Source organism: Saimiri boliviensis, chromosome 9, assembly GCF_048565385.1.
Source record: "Saimiri boliviensis isolate mSaiBol1 chromosome 9, mSaiBol1.pri, whole genome shotgun sequence".
In the NCBI taxonomy this organism is placed as follows: domain Eukaryota; kingdom Metazoa; phylum Chordata; class Mammalia; order Primates; family Cebidae; genus Saimiri; species Saimiri boliviensis.
The window spans coordinates 8608091-8625004 of NC_133457.1; the positions used below are offsets into that span (position 1 = coordinate 8608091).

General features: G+C 44.5%; 2 protein-coding genes and 1 long non-coding RNA gene across 4 annotated transcripts in view; 2 read left to right on the top strand and 1 right to left on the bottom strand.

The window, feature by feature from the left end:
- The window catches only part of LOC141585572 (uncharacterized), a 77061-nt gene extending 64874 nt beyond the window's left edge, over positions 1-12187 (bottom strand). Inside the window, exon 1 of the long non-coding RNA XR_012519103.1 lies at positions 12037-12187. This is a non-coding gene — a long non-coding RNA (uncharacterized LOC141585572). The remainder of the gene's footprint in view (positions 1-12036) is intronic.
- On the top strand, positions 259-1922 carry LOC101049032 (U8 snoRNA-decapping enzyme-like). The gene is made up of 3 exons (XM_003925083.4): positions 259-396; positions 499-786; positions 1710-1922. The coding sequence occupies exons 1-3, from the start codon at positions 259-261 to the stop codon at positions 1920-1922; spliced, it is 639 nt and encodes a 212-aa protein (XP_003925132.1).
- A 124-nt stretch (positions 12188-12311) lies between the features above and the next one.
- On the top strand, positions 12312-14060 carry LOC101048719 (U8 snoRNA-decapping enzyme). Of its 2 annotated transcripts, XM_003925082.4 has the most exons (3): positions 12312-12510; positions 12613-12882; positions 13754-14060. In XM_003925082.4, exons 1-3 carry the CDS (start codon positions 12373-12375, stop codon positions 13931-13933), a joined length of 588 nt encoding a protein of 195 aa, XP_003925131.1. In that variant the 5' UTR covers positions 12312-12372; the 3' UTR covers positions 13934-14060. The 2 variants fall into 2 exon arrangements, with proteins under 2 accessions (XP_003925131.1, XP_039336267.1); XM_039480333.2 differs by lacking the exon at positions 13754-14060 and having other exon boundaries at positions 12613-13747.
- The last annotated feature ends 2854 nt before the right edge of the window (positions 14061-16914 follow it).

Here is a 16914-nt window from a genome sequence, read left to right on the forward strand (position 1 = left end):
CAGCCCTCCGCGACACCGGCCCCACGCAGAGCCTAAGGTTCCTAGGCCCGGACTTGAGCCCGCTCCGCAAGCCCTGCTCTGATAGGCTGCCTCCCGCAGCCGCGGCGCCCGGACGTAGGGCGCCCAGGTTCCTCCCCTTAGCCCTGCAGGGATTGGGCCTTGTGGCAGCGCCCACGCTCGGATTGGTCCTGGTCCGAGGTGAGACCCGACCTTGTGCCCTCGTGGGCCTCAGGGACTGAGGAGGAGAAGTGTTGCGCCATGGCCCGGGCTCGCAAGCTGGAGCTGGCCGAGGCTCTGGCTCTGGGGCCGGACTGGAGGCACGCCTGTTATGCGCTCCTGCACGCGCCGGATCCTGGGATTCTCTTTGGCCGCCTCCCTCTGCGCTTTGCCATATTGGTGAGGAGGAGGCGCGCGCGGACCTTTCCACTTTGGCCCTGCATCCTCCCTGCGGCGCTACTCTTGGGTGCCCCTGCCAATCCCAGCTTCCTCTTCTCGCAGATGCAGATGCGCTTTGATGGGCGCTTGGGCTTCCCTGGGGGATTCGTGGACTCGCAAGACAGCAGTCTAGAGGATGGGCTGAACCGTGGTCTGCTAGAACAGCTGGGTGAGGCGGCGGCCGCCTTCCGCGTGGAGCGCCCAGACTACCGCAGCTCCCACGCCGGGTGTGGGCCACAACACGGGTCAGGGCCACGTGTTGTGGCCCACTTCTATGCCAAGTCTCTGACACTCGAGCAGCTGTCGGCTGTGGAGGCCAGTGCAACACGCGCCAAAGACCATGGGCTGGAGGTGCGGCCTGTCTGGGACCCTGCCCCATATCCCATTCCTTTCCCTTCCATTCCTTACTTTGCCTCAGAAACTCTTCTTGGATTGAGGTCCGCGTCTGTCAGAACTGGCCCTCTTCCTCATTTTTTTTTTTTTTTTTTTTTTTTGGTGGAGTTGGGATCGTGGTCTTCTCTTATCGAATGGTACTGCCAACCTAGGCTTCCTGGGAAGATTTCCACCCATCTCACCCTTTACTGGAGAGATTTTTCTAGAACACACATATCCAAATCTCTCTGCTGGTCTCTACTGATAATGTGAAAATGGCCAGGCATCCACCCTAGTCCCTTATTGTTGGGCCTCCGTTTTTCTTAGGAAGAAGATATGGCCCTAATACTGACGGCTAGGGTAGTATGGACACAGATTGTATTTGGAGGTGGTTCTTAAATTTTGTCAAGTATCAGAATCAGCTGTGAGGCTTATAAAGACAACAATGACTAGACTACATTCTACTCCCAGAATGCTGGTTGGGGGTGAGAAAACATCAGCTTCCACCACTCCCAAGTCCTGGGGGCAGGGGTTCAGAAATCTGAGAATTTGCTTTTTTCAGAAGTTCCCAAGTGATGCTGATGAAGCTGGTCTAGGTTTCCCATTTTGAGAACCATTGTTGCAGGGCTAAGCATGAATTCTGGCATTAGTTAGGAGCCACTAGAGGTTTAGGGGACAGATGTCATAAGGATTAACATTGATGGAGCTGGATAGTATGTCTTGGGTCATTTGTCTGCAGAGGGTTGGGCCCACTGGGCCTCCTTTAGATAAAAGCCTTGGCTTGTTTCTCTTGGAGTATTAAGGGGTGAGGCATCTGCTCTAGAAAGATCTGCTAAAGAGAGGATGGAAGTAGCAACATGAGCTACCTGGAGTCCCAGTGTCTTGTCTCCTTACTTTTACAGGTGCTGGGCCTGGTGAGGGTGCCCCTGTATACCCTGCGTGATGGTGTGGGAGGCCTGCCCATCTTTCTGGAGAATTGCTTTATTGGTGCTGCCCGGGAGCACTTACTGGATACCCTCCATGACTTGGGAGTGGTGGAAGCTGGTGCTTTCTCAAGCCTTCAGATCCCAGCTCGTCAAAGGCAACCCTCTGTGGATGCAGGGAACCTAAGATGAGGACTTTGGTACTAGGAAGAGACTTTTCTCTTCTGGACCTAAAGATGATACCAGATTAAAAGAAGAAGTGTGTACCATACGTTTTGAGCAGAGGATCCTCCAATTCATGGCATCAGGGGCAAAAATCCACAGCTCATCCTAGGGGTCCCAGCAGGTTCTTGGAGCCTACCTCTTCCCTGTACATTTGCATATAGCCTGCTAACCCCCAGGCATGCATATGTACAATGTGACCACATACAGCCTTTCGCCTATCAAGTCCAGTTTAACCAGGAATTGGCATTTGTTACCATACCCTGCCTCTTGCTGTGCAGAGAGCTTCTACAGCAAGGGTGGGTCTTTCCCACAGTCCTCCATGGCTGCTCTTTAGAATCTAGCCCAACCCATGTTTGTTGGGAAGAACAGAGAAGCAGAGAATCATCTTTGCTTTCCGGAAAGTATCCATGCTCTTGCCAGAGGATTCACCAAAGCAATTGGCTCCTGAAAAGTGGGAGAGGGTCCTAACCAATGTCCAACACTTTTCTTCTCCTGAAACTGAGAAGGGGTAAGGAAGTAGCTAGGTCCTCTTGGACTGAGCATGGATGTGAGACCTGTGAGTACTGGTGTCTCTCCTTCAGAGCTTTCATCTTTGGTTTGCTTTAGACTCTGGGACTATCAGAAGAGAACTGACCCACAGCTGTCTAGCCCTACCCTGCCAAAAAAAAAAAAAGAGCCTCCCATTAAAGAGGCTTAGAGCTGGGCCTTGAGGCCCTTTACTTCTTTCAACAGAGATCTAATATGTACCTACTAAATGCCAGGTACTATTAAACGTCTTGCTCTCCAAGACTCCAGGACAGGGGTGGGCAAACATTTACTTAAAGGCCAAATAGCAAATATTTTAAGCTTTGTAAACTACATAGTTTAAAAAAATATATTTTCTAACATTGACTAATAAAAATTGCCTATACTTATTTTGTATAAAATGATGTTTTGAAATATGTAATTTATGGCCATACCACCCTGAACGCGCCTGATCTCGTCTGAAATATGTATACATTGTGGTGTGGCTAAATTGAGCTAATTAATATATGCATTACCTCACACATCATTTTTCATGGTAAGAACACAAAATTCACTCTTAGCAATTTTCACAAATATAATGCAACTATTTACAATAGTTACCATTCGCCATTCGTGCAATATATACTTTGAACTTCTCTCTCCTAACTGAAGTTTTGTGTTCTTTGATCAGTATCTTCTCAATTACTGTTCCCTACTCCCAATCCTGGTAGCCATTATTTTGCTCTCTGTTTCTATGTGTTTAACTTTTTTAGATGCCATATGTAAGTGAGATCATGTGATATCTGCACCTGGCTGATTTCATTTAACATAATGCTATCTAGGTTAATCCATATTGTCACAAATGACAGGATTCCCTTCTATTTTAAGGCCTAATAGTATTCCATTGTGTATATGTACCACATTTTCTTCATTCATTTATCTGTTGATGGACACTTAGGTTGCTTCCACATCTTAGCTATTGTGAATAATGTCACAATGAACACAGGAGTGCAGATATCTCTCCAGATCCTAATTTCAATTTCTTTGGATAAATACCCTGTAATGGAATTGCTGGACCATATAGTAGTTCTTTAAGTACCTTCATGCTGTTTTCCATGGTGACCATACTAATGTACATTTTCACCAATATTGTGTTAAGCATTCCCTTTTCTTCATATTTTCTCTCTTACTTTTCATCTTTTTCATCATAACCATTCTAACAGGAATGAGGTGATATTCTATAGTGGTTTTGATTTGCATTTCCCTAATAATTAGTGATGTTGAGCATTTTTTTCTATACCTGTTGGTCTTTCTTTGAGAAATGTCTGTTCAGGTCATCTGCCTCCTTTTTAATTATTTGTTTTCTTGCTATTGAGTTGTTCATGTTTCTGGTATATTTTGGCTATTAACCTCTCATCAGTTGTGTGATTTGCAGTTATTTTCTCCCATTCTACAGATTGTTCCTTTACTGTGTTGACTGTTTCCTGTGCTGTATAAAGATTTTAGTTTGATGTAATCCCATTTGTTTATTCTTGTGGTTGTTGCCTGTGCTTTTGAAGTCTTAACCAAAAAATTATTGTCCAGACCAGTGTCATTGAGTTTTTCCCCTATTTTCTGGTAGCTCTATAGTTTTCAGGTCTTGCATTTAAGTCTTTAATCCATTTTGAGCTTATTTTTATATGGTATGAGATAAGGTTCTAATTTTATTCTTCTGCAGAAAAATAGCAGTTGTCCCAATACCATTTATTGAAGAGATTATCCTTTCTCCATTTCCCCATCTTACCCTCTGTGGAAAATCAATTGACTATAACTGTGTGGATTTATTTCCAGGATCTCTATTCTGTTCCATTGGTCTATGTGTCTATTTTTATGACAGTACCATGCTGTTTTGATTACTATAGCTTTGTGGCATATTGTGAAGTCAAGTAATGTGATACCTCTAGCTTTGTTGTTTTGGTTAAGATTTTTTGGCTATTCAAGGTTTTTTCTAGTTTCATGTGAATATTTGAATTGTTTTTTCTATTTCTTCGGAAAAAGCCATGGGAATTTTGATAGGGATTGTATTGAATCTGCGAATTACTTTGAGTAATATGAACACTTTAACAACATAAATTTTTCCAGTTCAACAGAGGATGTGTTTTTATTTATTTGTTGGGCCATTTATTTGTGTCTTTGTCATCACCTTTTTTTTTTTTTTTTTTTTTGAGTCGGAGTCTCACTTTGTCACCCAGGCTTGAGTGCAGTGGCAACATCTGGGCTCACTGCAACCTCCTCCTACCAGGTTCAAGCAAGTCTCTGCCTCAGCTTCCTGAGTAGCTGGAACTACAGGCATGTACCACCATGCCCGGCTAATTTTTGTGTTTTTACTAAAGATGCTGTTTTGCCATGTTGGCCACACCAGTCTCCAACTTCTGACCTCAGGTGATCCACCAATCTTGGCTTCCCAAAGTGCTGGGATTACAGGTGTAAGCCACCACACCTGGCCTTCAATTACTTTCATCAGTGTCTTATAGTTTTCAGTGTACAGGTCTTTCATCACTTTGGTTAAATTTTTGGTAGCTATTGTAAATGGGACTGTTCTCTCAATTTTTTTTTTGGATAGTTTGTTTTTAGTGTACAGAAATGCTACTGAGTTTTGTATATTGACTTTGTTTCCTGCAGCTTTACTGAATTTGTTTTTTAGTTCTAACAGTTTTTTTGCTACAGTCTTTAGAGTTTTCTATATATAATATCATGTCTGCCAACATGGACAATTTAACTTCTTAACCAATTTGAATGCCTTTTCTTTCTCTCTCTTGGATAATTGCTCTGTGTAGGACTTCCAGTACTGTGTTGCATCCTTGTGTTATTTGTGATCTTAGAGGAAAAGCTTTCAACTTTTTACCATTGAGTATGATGTCAGCTGTGTGTGAGTCACATATGGCCTTTATTATGCTGAGGTAAATTTCTTCTATGCCTAATATGTTGAGAGTTTTTATCATGAAAGGATGTTAAATTTTATCAAATGTACCTGTTGGGATGATTACATGTTTCTTGTCCATTCTGTTACTATGATGAATCACATTGATTTGCACAGGTTGACAAGGTCTATCCTGGCACCCCAGGAATAAATCCCATTTGATGATGGTGAGCGATCCTTTTCGTGTGCTGTTAAATTCAGTTTGCTAGTATTTTATTGAGATTTTTTTGCATCTATGTTCATCAGGCATATTGACCTATAGTTTCCTTTTCCAGTAGTGTCTTTGGCTTTAGCATCAGGGTAATTCTGGCCTCATAAAATGAATTTGGAAGTATTTACTCTTCTTCAGTTTTTTGAAGAATTTGAGAAGAACTATTCTTTAAATTTTTGGTAGAATTCAGCAATGAAACCATGAGGTCATGGGCTTTTTTTTTTTTTTTTGATGGGAAAACTTTTTATTCATTCATCTACTTGTTATTGATCTGATTAGATTTTCTTTTTCTTCATGATTCAGTATTGGTAGAATTGTATGTGTCTAGGAATTCATCTGTTTCTTCTAGGTTATCCAATTTGTTGGCATATATTTGTTTATAGTAGTCTCTGGTGGTCCTTTGCATTTCTGTAGTGTCAGTTATGATGTTTCCTCTTTGATGTCTTATTTTTTTGAATCGTCTCTTTTTTCTTAGTCTAGATCAGGCGTCCCCAAACTTTTTACACAGGGGGCCAGTTCACTGTCCCTCAGACCATTGGAGGGCCGCCACATACTGTGCTCCTCTCACTGACCACCAATGGAAGAGGTGCCCCTTTCTGAAGTGCTGCGGGGGGCTGGGTAAATGGCCTCAGGGGGCCGCAGTTTGGGGACACCTGATCTAGATAAAGGGTTGTCAATTTTGTTTATCTTTTCAAAAAGCCAACTTCTTAGTCTCATTGACCTGTTGTTTTTCCAGTGTCTATTTCATTCATTTCTACTCTGATCTTTATTATTTTCTTTTTCTAACTTTATGCTTAGTTTTATCTTTTTCTAGTTCCTTCAGGAGTACTCTTAGGTTATTTACATACATCATTTTTCTTTTTGATTTTGGTGTTTAATCCTATAAACTTCCCTCTTAGACCTGATTTTGCTGCATCCCATAGGTTTTGGTATATTGTGTGTCCATTTTCTCAAGGTAATTTTGTCTCAAGGTAATTTTTAATTCCCCCCCCCACCCCCCCAACACCTTTTTTTTTTTTTTTTTTTTTTTGAGACAGAGTCTTGCTCTGTCATGAGACTGGAGTGGAGTGGCGTGATCTTGGTTCACTGCAATCTCCACCTCCTGAGTTCAAATGATTCCCCTGCCTCAGCCTCCCTATTAGCTGGGACTACAGGCATGCACCACCATGACCAGCTAATTTTTTGTATTTTAGTAGAGACAGGGTTTCACCATATTGGCCAGGATGGTCTCAATCTCCTGACCTCATGATCTGCTGCCTTGGCGTTCCAAAGTTCTGGGATTACAGGCGTGAGCCACCATGCCGCCCAAATTTCCCTTTTAATGTATTCTTTGACCCATTGATTGTTCAGGAGCATGCTGTTTCATTTCCATGTAATTGTGAATTTTCTGAAATTCCTCCTGTTACTGACTTCTAGTTTTATGCCATTGTGGTTGGGAAATATACTTGATGTGATTTTAATCCCACTAAATTTGTTAAGTCTGATGTCTTATTTACTTGTTGTATGTATGATTTGTCCATTGCTGAAAGTGGTGTATTGAAGCCTTCTACTATTATTGCATTACAGTCTGTCTCTCCCTCTAGATTTATTAATGTTTCCTTTATATATTTAGGTACTCTGATGTTGGGTGCATACATATTTATAATTGTTATACCTTCTTGGTGAATTGACCTCTTTCTGATTATATAAAGACCTTCTTTTGTCTCTTTTTAGAGTTTTTAACTTTAAGTCTATTTTATGTAAGTATATCTATACAGAGAAATGTGGATTTTTTTCTGATCTCTTTTAGTTTCAGTTTGCATGGAATATTTTTTTCCATCTGTACACTTTCAGTCTGTGTCTGTCTTGAAAGGTGAAAGAAGTCTCTTCTGGAATGTTGTTGGGTTATTCTTAAAAATTCATTCAACCGCTCTTTTTTTTTTTTTTTTTTTTTCCTGAGACAGAGTCCCATCCCGCTCTGTCTGGAGTATAGTATAACCGGCTGGAGTATAGTGGAGCCATTTTGGCTTAAAGTAATTATTGATAGGTAAGAACTTACAACTGCCATTTTGTTAAACATTTTCTCGTTCTCTGTAGGTCTTTTGTTCCTTTCTTTCTGTCTTGCTGTCTTTTATGATTAGGTGAGTTTTAAGATTGTATTCTCTGCTTTTTCACTTTTATCTCTTATATATCTACTGTATGTTTTTGCTTTGTGGTTACCATAAAGCATACATAAAACATAATTGTAATAGGCTATTTTAAGCTGACTACAACTAAATGTTAATTGTATACAGAAACTCTACACTTTTACTCCATCCTTAATGTTATAATTTACATCTTTTTATATTGTGTATTCCTTAACGAATTTTTGTCACTATTAATAGATTTTTCTTTTAACCATTGTATTAAAGATATATGATTTATATACAGCACCTGAATTTTACTGTGCTATTTCCAGTAAGTTTTAAACTTTGATATGCTGTTACTAATTAGCATAATTTTCTATCAACTTAAAGAACTCGCTTTAACATGTCTTGTAAGAGAGGTCTGATAATAATGAAGAACTTAATATTACCCTAGAGCATCATCAGCCCTCTCTACCTCTGATGTAGAGAGCAGGCTTACTAAAATCTCCTAGAACTCAAAGAAAAAATGCAAAACAAGGAAAATGGCGAAAAAGAACATCGTAGATACAGAGATCAGACAATGAGATTCCAGGGTCTTGTTAAGTGATGGGAGAAAATACTAACAGAACACATGTAACAGGAACACCATTTTAGAGGAAATAAGAAGAAAACTTTCTTAAACTCAAAAGATATCACACCAGAAGTGGGCAGTACTCACTATGTTCAGGGAAACAAAAAGATAAAAACTGAAAAACAACATCAGAATGTTTTTCATGTGAAAGACATTTGTAAGGTAGGAGAATTAATCCATTTACTAACAGCACAAGTTGCATGTCTATCTAAATTGATCTGCAAAAGCATGGATATGCTTGGATTTACTGGAAAACCATAGAGGTGTTTTTCAGAAATGCACAAAATGAGTCAAAGTAAAAAACCGATCAACAGGAAAATTGTGTAAGAAATCTGTGAGCTGGTTGTGAGGCAATGGCTCCTATTATGTACAAATTTAATGCTAAGTTCCTGTGTTATGGCTATCAATATGTTACCAATAAATGGACATATGTATAATATGAAAGATAAATAATTTGATTAACATGGTAGTCCCATAATTCTAGATCATTCCATGAAAGTTAGATCATAGGGAGCATGAGGAAGAATAAAAATGTACTAGTTGTGCTGTGGGGTAAGTAGCATGATTTAGTTTCTGAATATGATAAGAGTCTTTGTGAAATTTTACTATTTTAAGAGACATACCAAAGCAACAGATTCTGCTGAATATGAAAGGATGGGAAAGAAAGTAAGGGAATTACAGTCAAAGATAAGAAATAATAATATTAATATCAAAATTGAATGTCAAATGCATTAGAATTCTTTAACTGACTAGGAGATTATCTAGAATGATCATATAATTATCGCCAACTTCAAATTATATATAGCATGATCTGCAAATGTAGGATGAAATTAACAAAATAGATTGAGGAGTGGCAACACACTTCCTTTGGTTCTTGACAGATAAAATGTCAGCTTCTAAGTACGCATATCTAGGAGCTAAAGAGAATAAAAATAAAGATGATGAAAACAATTAACATTTGGGAGATATTTACTGTGTGGTAGGCACTATTCTAAGTTCTTTTCATTTATTAACATATTTAGACCTTAGGACAACCTTATGATGTAGGTATTCTATTATCTCTATACTCCAAATAGACCCAGCACAAAGGCCAAAAATATAATTGATATACTTTTTGTAACAGATAAATATTGTACTCTGGAACTTCAGAGAATATACCTTTAAGGCCTCAGGAAGCATTTACCAAATTAGTCTTATATTGGACCTTATCAAACCTCAGTAAAATCCTCTCAAATCTTCTAGTCCCCCTCAGAAATCACAGATCACATACCTTGTTCTAGACTACCTCATGTAGTAAAACTAAAAATAAATGACAGGGATACAACCTTTGAAATAGTCTTCTTTATGTGTTTTCTTATTGTTTGAATCGTGTACAATATGTATGTATTCCATGGTCATAAAATGACGGTTAAAAACTAAAACAAAAAAATTGTCATATTTATTCAGAAACTAGCCCTAATAAATCTAAAAAGCAAAACAAAAAAAAATGTTTCATGGGTGGGCAGGGATCCAGCTGATGGTTTTTTTTTTTTTTTTTTTTTTTGTATTTTTAGTAGAGACGGGGTTTCACCATGTTGACCAGGATGGTCTCGATCTCTTGACCTTGTGATCCACCTGCCTCGGCCTCCCAAAGTGCTGGGATTACAGGCTTGAGCCACCGCGCCCGGCCACATCATTATTATTTTTTAAATAATAGATTGGTATTTTAGAATCCTCCCAGGCTGACCACAGGGTTATTTTCGGTTCCAAGTACCATTATGAACTTGCAGCAAGCTCTTTAGGTACATGGCTCAGCCCACTACCTGCAGCTTTGAGTCCTGGACATTCTGCCTCAGGATAGCTGAATGGGGGGTGATTGTTGGGGGTGGGGAGGTGCGGCGGAGGCAGAGAAGGATTTGAAAAGGATGGCAAGGTGGGGGCTCTAAAGGGTTCCATATTTATCTAGAAAAAGCTCTGATCTCCAAAATCATTAATACTTGTATAGCTGTTGCCTTGGTTTTACAGCTTTTCACGTTGCCTTTGAAATCTTTGAAGTCCATCTTTTAAAGTCCATCTTTAAAGCCTCCTCAAGCAACCAGGGAAGAAAGAACAGCCTGAAGATCTGGAAAGGGCATGTTTGATCCTAAATCATTAAAGGTAGCCTTTCTAGGAGAAAAACCAAGTCGCCTTTGGAATGCTAGTGGAAGGGGGAAGGCGCCGGTTCTCCACCCTGGTTATTAGTTACCTAAAACACATTTTAAAAACCACCTATGTCCCTGCATGACCCACAAATATTCTGATTAAATTGGTCTGTGATAGGACCCCAAAAGTGTTAGTTTTTAAAAAATTGTGTCAGCTTTTTGCACAGTGACTGTAACGTTAAAGGAGAGCAATTTTCAAACCCCCTAGAACTCTAGCAGGCTAATGACAGTTGTGTCACACCTACAGACTCATCACCTTAATGCAGTTGCTTCATGTTATTAGATGATATCCCTGCCCCACAACTCAGAAGACGAAGCTAGGAAAGATAATGTCATACAAGTCTCATCCCTCCTAAGAATACTGGAGACTGAAGAGTGCAGTTCAGTTCCAACACGTGGGTCTTTATTATTATTTTTTGTAGAGATAGGGTCTTTATGTTACCCAGACTGGTCTCGAATTTGTGACCTCGAATGACCTCCCCGTGCCTTCCACAATGCTGAGATTATAGGTGTAAGCCAGCGTGCCCAGCCCTGGGTCCTCAACATAAGACAGCACTGTGCCCCAACCCCGTGACTCTAAAAATGGCTACATTTACTTTCTGCTTGGCACCGTTCTAAGTGCTTTACATATCTCAACATCCCTGATAGGTCGGTATCATCTCCACTTAACAGATGAGCTACTAGGATCCGAGAGTTACATGACTTGTTAAGGTCAAAAGTCTATTTCTGGGTGGGTCCAGACTCTTTCCCACCACATGCTGTCACTTACAGGCTGTGATTTTATGCCCAGCCCCTCTCAAAGAGCTGCCTCCTGCTTTCTATTGCACAATCCATATTGACACCCGGTGTAGGGGTGCTGTGCGGCGTCGGGAAGGCCTGGCCTGGAGTGAGGGATCCTAAATCTCTGCTCCTCAGCGTCAGGCCCCGGGTAGGCCTCCGCCCTTGTGGTAGGGTAACCCAGCCTCCTTCACAGCTCAGAGGTCTGAGGGTGTTGGAGGGAAAGACCAGAACGCCCAGGAGGCTGCTTCTACCTCTCACCCCTCCTCGTCCCAGTCCTGGGCCGCAGGGTTCACTCACAGCTCCGTCCGCCCCACACTTCCCCTGAAGATCTCACTGCCTTGTGACTTCTCCATGTGCCACTTCCTGTGCGTCACACCCCCGGGATCAGCTGCCCACTGTCCACGGCCACCCCCCATTCTTGACTAGAACTGCATTGATCACTGCCCACCCTTCTCCCACTCTTCCCCTCTCAGCGAATGGCACCACATCCAGGAAACTCTTGACCACCACTAGCCCAGCGCTCCCCCTTCGCGCAGTCACCAAGTCCCCTCAGTTTCACCACTCAGGACAGTTGTCAGACCCCGGCGCCGCGCCGTCCCCGTCTCCCTAGGATAGGCCTCGGTGTGCGAGGCCGGCCCTGCCTCATTGCCTCCTAACCCCGACCCAGGCCTCGTGCTTTGTGTACCACCGGACCCAACCAAAGCCCGTTACCTGATTTGCTCTTTTGGCTCCCAGGAGACGTTTAGGTCCCCGCCTGGGTCCAGGTTTAGGGCGCGACCACACCTTCAGCCCCGCCCCCCGCACGGCCAACCGAAAGGTTACTTTCGGTTTCCCTAGGGTTCCTGGATCCTGGACTTCACGGGGCTGCAAGCCCCGCCCTGACTGGCGGCCTCCAGCACCAGTCACGGCGCCCCGCCCTAAGGTTCCGCCCCTTATTCCCGCAGGGATTGGGCCTGTGGCACCGCCCAGGCTCGGATTGGTCGGAGGTGAGACCCCGCCCCTCTACCCACGTGGGCCCTCGGGACTGCGGAGGAGCAGTGTCCGGCGATGGCCGGGTCCCGCAGGCTAGAGCTGGCCGAGGCCCTGGAGCTGGGACCTGGCTGGCGTCATGCGTGCCACGCTCTGCTCTACGCTCCGGACCCTGGGATGCTCTTCGGCCGCATCCCGCTGCGCTACGCCGTACTGGTGAGAAGGGGGCGCGCCCGGCCACTTTCTGCGTGAGCCCTGCTCTCTCTCTGGGGTCTCCTCCGGGGCGCCCCTGCCAATCCCCGCTTCCCCCTCTCGCAGATGCAGATGCGCTTCGATGGACGCCTGGGCTTCCCCGGAGGATTCGTGGACAAGCAGGACAACAGCCTAGAGGAAGGGCTGAACCGCGAGCTGCGCGAGGAGCTGGGCGAGGCTGCGGCCGCCTTCCGCGTAGAGCGCACTGACTACCGCAGCTCCCACGCCGGGTCAGGGCCGCGCGTTGTGGCCCACTTCTACGCCAAGCGTCTGACGCTCGAGCAGCTGTTGGCTGTGGAGGCCGGCGCTACACGCGCCAAGGACCACGGGCTGGAGGTGGGGCCGGCCTGGGTCTCTGTCCCTTTCCCAATTTCCATTTCTCCCAAAGCTTTCCCTCCCCCAAGAAAGAATCCCTGCAGGAAAGTCTTTACCGCTCTGACCTTGCCCTCTTCCCAGTTTTCTTGGTGGAGTTTGGATCGTCGTCATCTCTACTTTGAGTTAGTACTGCCAACCTGGGCTTTCTGTAAAGGTCTTTCCCCACCCATTACCAGGAGAGATCCAGGATCTCTGGAGACATCTTTTCTAGAACACAATCATCCACGTCTCTCTGCTGTTCCCTATTGACAGTGTGATAGATTATCACATTATCTAGGCACGGCACCCTACGTTTTATTACTGGGTTTGCTTTTCTTGTGTGGGACATGTGACCCTGATATTTCAGGCAAGGCTAGTAGACTGTGTATGAGGTGGTTCTCAAAATGTGGCAGGTAGCAGAATCATCTGGGTGGCTTATTAAAACAGTAATATCTCCCAGCATTCCTGCATTGGTGGTGGGCCATGGGGAGAAGAAACCTGAGAATTTGGAGTTTTTAAAAGTTCTCAAATAATGCTGATGCAAGTAATCTGAGGACCACATTTTGACAACCACTGGTGAAAGGGTATGAATGCATCTTTGAGGCAGGAACCACTAGAGGTTTAGAAGCAGATGTGGAAAATACTAATTGATAGAGCTAGATAATAGGTTTTGGGTCATTTTCCTGCAGAAGGTTGGGCCACTAGGCTTTAGTGAGGTATGAGCCTTGGGACTGGTTCTGCTGGAGTGTTAAGGGGTGAGACCTCTGATCTAGAAATATCTGCCAGAGAGAGGATGGAGTTAAGGGAATGAGCCACCCGGGGCCCCAGTATCTCCTGTCTCCTTCTTTTTCAGGTGCTGGGCCTGGTGCGAGTGCCCTTGTATACCCTGCGGGATGGTGTGGGAGGCCTGCCTACCTTCCTGGAGAATTCCTTTATTGGCTCTGCCCGGGAGCAGTTACTGGAAGCTCTCCAGGACTTGGGACTGCTACAGCCTGGCTCCATCTCAGGCCTTAAGATTCCAGCTCGTCACTAGAGGCAGTCCTCCATGGACCTATGGAGACTGAGATAGGGAGGGAGGGAAGGATGTGGGAATGTTTTCTTATTGGACCTGAGAGATGATACATGATACCAGATTAAAAGAAGGAGAAGTGTGTACAGTATGTTTTGAGAAGAGGACCCTCCAAGTCATGGCACCAGGGGCAAAAATCCACAGCTCATCCCAGGTACCCTGGCAGCTTCTCAGAGCCTGCTTCCTCCCTGTATGTATGCATACAGCCTGATAACCCCCAGCCATGCAAATATACAATCTGTAACAACACACAGCCTGACACCTTCCCCTGGTCACGTCCAGTTTAACCATGAAGGGGTATTTGTCAACATACTCTGCTACCTGATTGCAAGAAGCTTCTGAAGCAAGCATGGGTCCTTCTCACACTCCTCCATGGCTGCTCTCCAGGGTCTAACCCAGCTTATTTGTTAGGGAGGATAGAGAGGCAGAGGACCGCCTGTGCTTCCTGAAAATAGACTTGCTCTTGTCTGAGTGGTGACCAAGGCAGTTGGCTCTTAAAATGTGGGAGAGTATCCTAACCAATCCCCAGTCTTTTTCTTCTGAAACTGAGCAGGAGGGGTAAGGAAGTGGCTAGGTTTCCTTAGACTGAGCATGGGCATGAGACCTGTAACTACTGGTGTCTCTGCTCCAGAGTTTTCATCTTTGGGATGCCTGAGACTCTGATACTATCAGAAGGGAATTGACCCACCCCGGTCTAGGCCTGCCCTGCCAAAAAGAGCCTCCCATTAAAGAGGGTTTAGAGCTGGGCCTCTAGGCCCTTCACTTCATCTACACAAAGGTGGTAGAAAAACGTAGACTGGACAAAGTAATCCATGGAGAGAGAAAAAGAAGAGGGCTCAGGACATGGCCCTGAGGAAGCTCAATCCTAAGAGTCTGGGCAGAGAAAACCAGGCATGTTAAAGAAGACAAGAGAGTGGACTATGCAGAGTGCTTAGGAGGGTTTCACTAAAAGAGAGGCAAAACTGTCCACTCCATTTAGTAACATGAAGTGTTTGATGACTATGGTGGCAGCAATTTCAGGGAGGGTGGTGTGGAAGGCAGGCTGGATTGGTTGAGTGAATGGAAGATTGGGGAGGGGAGCATGTGAGAAGTTAGCCCTAAATGGGGCTCAGGTTAATAACTGGAGAGCTGTGGGGTCAAGCCGTGTTTAAGGTGGGAGGTAGAGCATGCCAGTGTTGATGGCAACAATCAAGATGGTGCGATGAGAGAGACGGGAGGGGGATGGGGAGGAGGACCCCTAAAGGGTCACAGTCCTTGAGAGAGGAGGAGGGATGGGACCTTTGTAGGAAGAGAGACAGCTCTGCAGCCTCACACAGGACTCAGTACAGTAGAAAGGGGTCAGTGTAGAAGATGAAGATGACTGAATTATGGGGAAATGATGAAGGAGTTTGAATCTCTTCTTTGTGAAATGAAGTGATATTATCAGCTAGATGTGGGTGGAGCATGTTCTTGGAAGGTAGGAAGTAGATGTTTTCCTTGGTGTTGGAAATCAGATTGATTAAGGAAACTCCGGACAAGGCTGAGCCCTGAGAGGGTCACTTTAGAGTAGGATGTTTGGCACTCAGGTGTGTGTGTGTGTGTGTTGGGTGGGGCTCTGCATGCACCTGTCTTTCCCTCATCAGGATTCAGCAGCTGGGATGGAGACACTTACTGCAGTGTTGGGGTTTTGCCAGGGAAGTAAAAGAAGGTGAGAGAAAGATGGGGAGTTCCGATGACATGACAGGAGAAATTGCAGTGATGAAATGTGCAGTCTAAGGTTTAATGGCCCAAAATGGGAATTGAAAACAGGAGGTGACTAGGGAGGGATTAGGAGATTAGCGGTCTTGACAAGGTAGAAACTCCAGAATGGTGAGGGGTTGGTCGGGGTTGTATTTGAGCCAAACAGGAGTGCTTTGGAAATTGAGAGGTGGAGCAATCTCAGGTAAAGGCAAAATAGAGGGTATGACCTGGGGTTGCTGGCCAGAGCCAGGGGAGGAGCCGTAAGACGTGAGATCTGGGGTTAGGGAGGCTGGAGGGCAGTGTGAGCCTCCATGTGGGTGCTGAAGCAAAAAACTGACATGTTGAGGAGGGTGATGTGACCTAGGAGCCATTGTCCTTGGTGAACAAGAGGAGTGACCACAGGCCAGTGGCACCTGCCAGAGGGGAAAGCAGGCCTGATAGGATAGCATCTCCCAGGCAAGGGCCTTTTGAGGAAGGGAGGGTGGGAAGTGGTCTGGAAGCTTAATGCAGAGCAATGTGGTTCCCACTGGCAGCCCTTGGTCTTAGAAGAATGGGAGTGGCTGGTGGGGGAACAGCTGTATACTTCCTAATCTCACCCTGACCGTTTTGTCAAACGTTACCTAGATGAAACCTCAGCATAGGCAGGCTGCAGGGAATGGACATTCCAGTGGTTCCTGGGGTCCCAGCCTGTCGCAGCTTCATCTGTGCTTTGTGCACTTGACTCCCAGTCATCTCTGCAAGGGACCCTGAGATCTGGGAGATCAGAGTCACTCACCCTTGATGGCCCTGCTACTAAACCTCTCCCTCAGATAATTCTGGATCCAGAACTCACTCTGGATCCAGATAATTCTGGATCCAGAACTCACTCTGGATCCAGATAATTCTGGATCCAGAACTCACTCTGGATCCAGATAATTCTGGATCCAGAACTCACTCTGGATCCAGATAATTCTGGATCCAGAACTCACTCTGGATGTAATCCGGGTCAACATGAATACCATTTGGAAGGTACCTTCACAGCACTCATCTCACTCTGCTTGAGTATCCCAGTGCCTGCCTCCTGCACAGCTCATCTGTCCACTTATTTGCATTAAATCTGCTTTTTATTTAGGTCCGTGGAGATGGCTGAGTGGGGAGGAGCCCATGACTTTCCTGTGTGATCCCTTAAACATACTCTCCAAGTCAGTAGATACTTCTCAGGCAGGATTCATAAAAGTTTCACTGCT

Excerpts from the sequence above, each read along its gene's own strand:
- LOC101049032 (XM_003925083.4), top strand. The coding sequence starts at position 259 with ATGGCCCGGGCTCGCAAGCTGGAGCTGGCCGAGGCTCTGGCTCTGGGG. Across the intron at positions 397-498 it reads CTCTGCGCTTTGCCATATTG|ATGCAGATGCGCTTTGATGG; the intron begins GTGAGGAGGAGG and ends CTCTTCTCGCAG. Across the intron at positions 787-1,709 it reads CCAAAGACCATGGGCTGGAG|GTGCTGGGCCTGGTGAGGGT; the intron begins GTGCGGCCTGTC and ends TTACTTTTACAG.
- LOC101048719 (XM_039480333.2), top strand. The coding sequence starts at position 12,373 with ATGGCCGGGTCCCGCAGGCTAGAGCTGGCCGAGGCCCTGGAGCTGGGA. Across the intron at positions 12,511-12,612 it reads CGCTGCGCTACGCCGTACTG|ATGCAGATGCGCTTCGATGG; the intron begins GTGAGAAGGGGG and ends CCCCTCTCGCAG.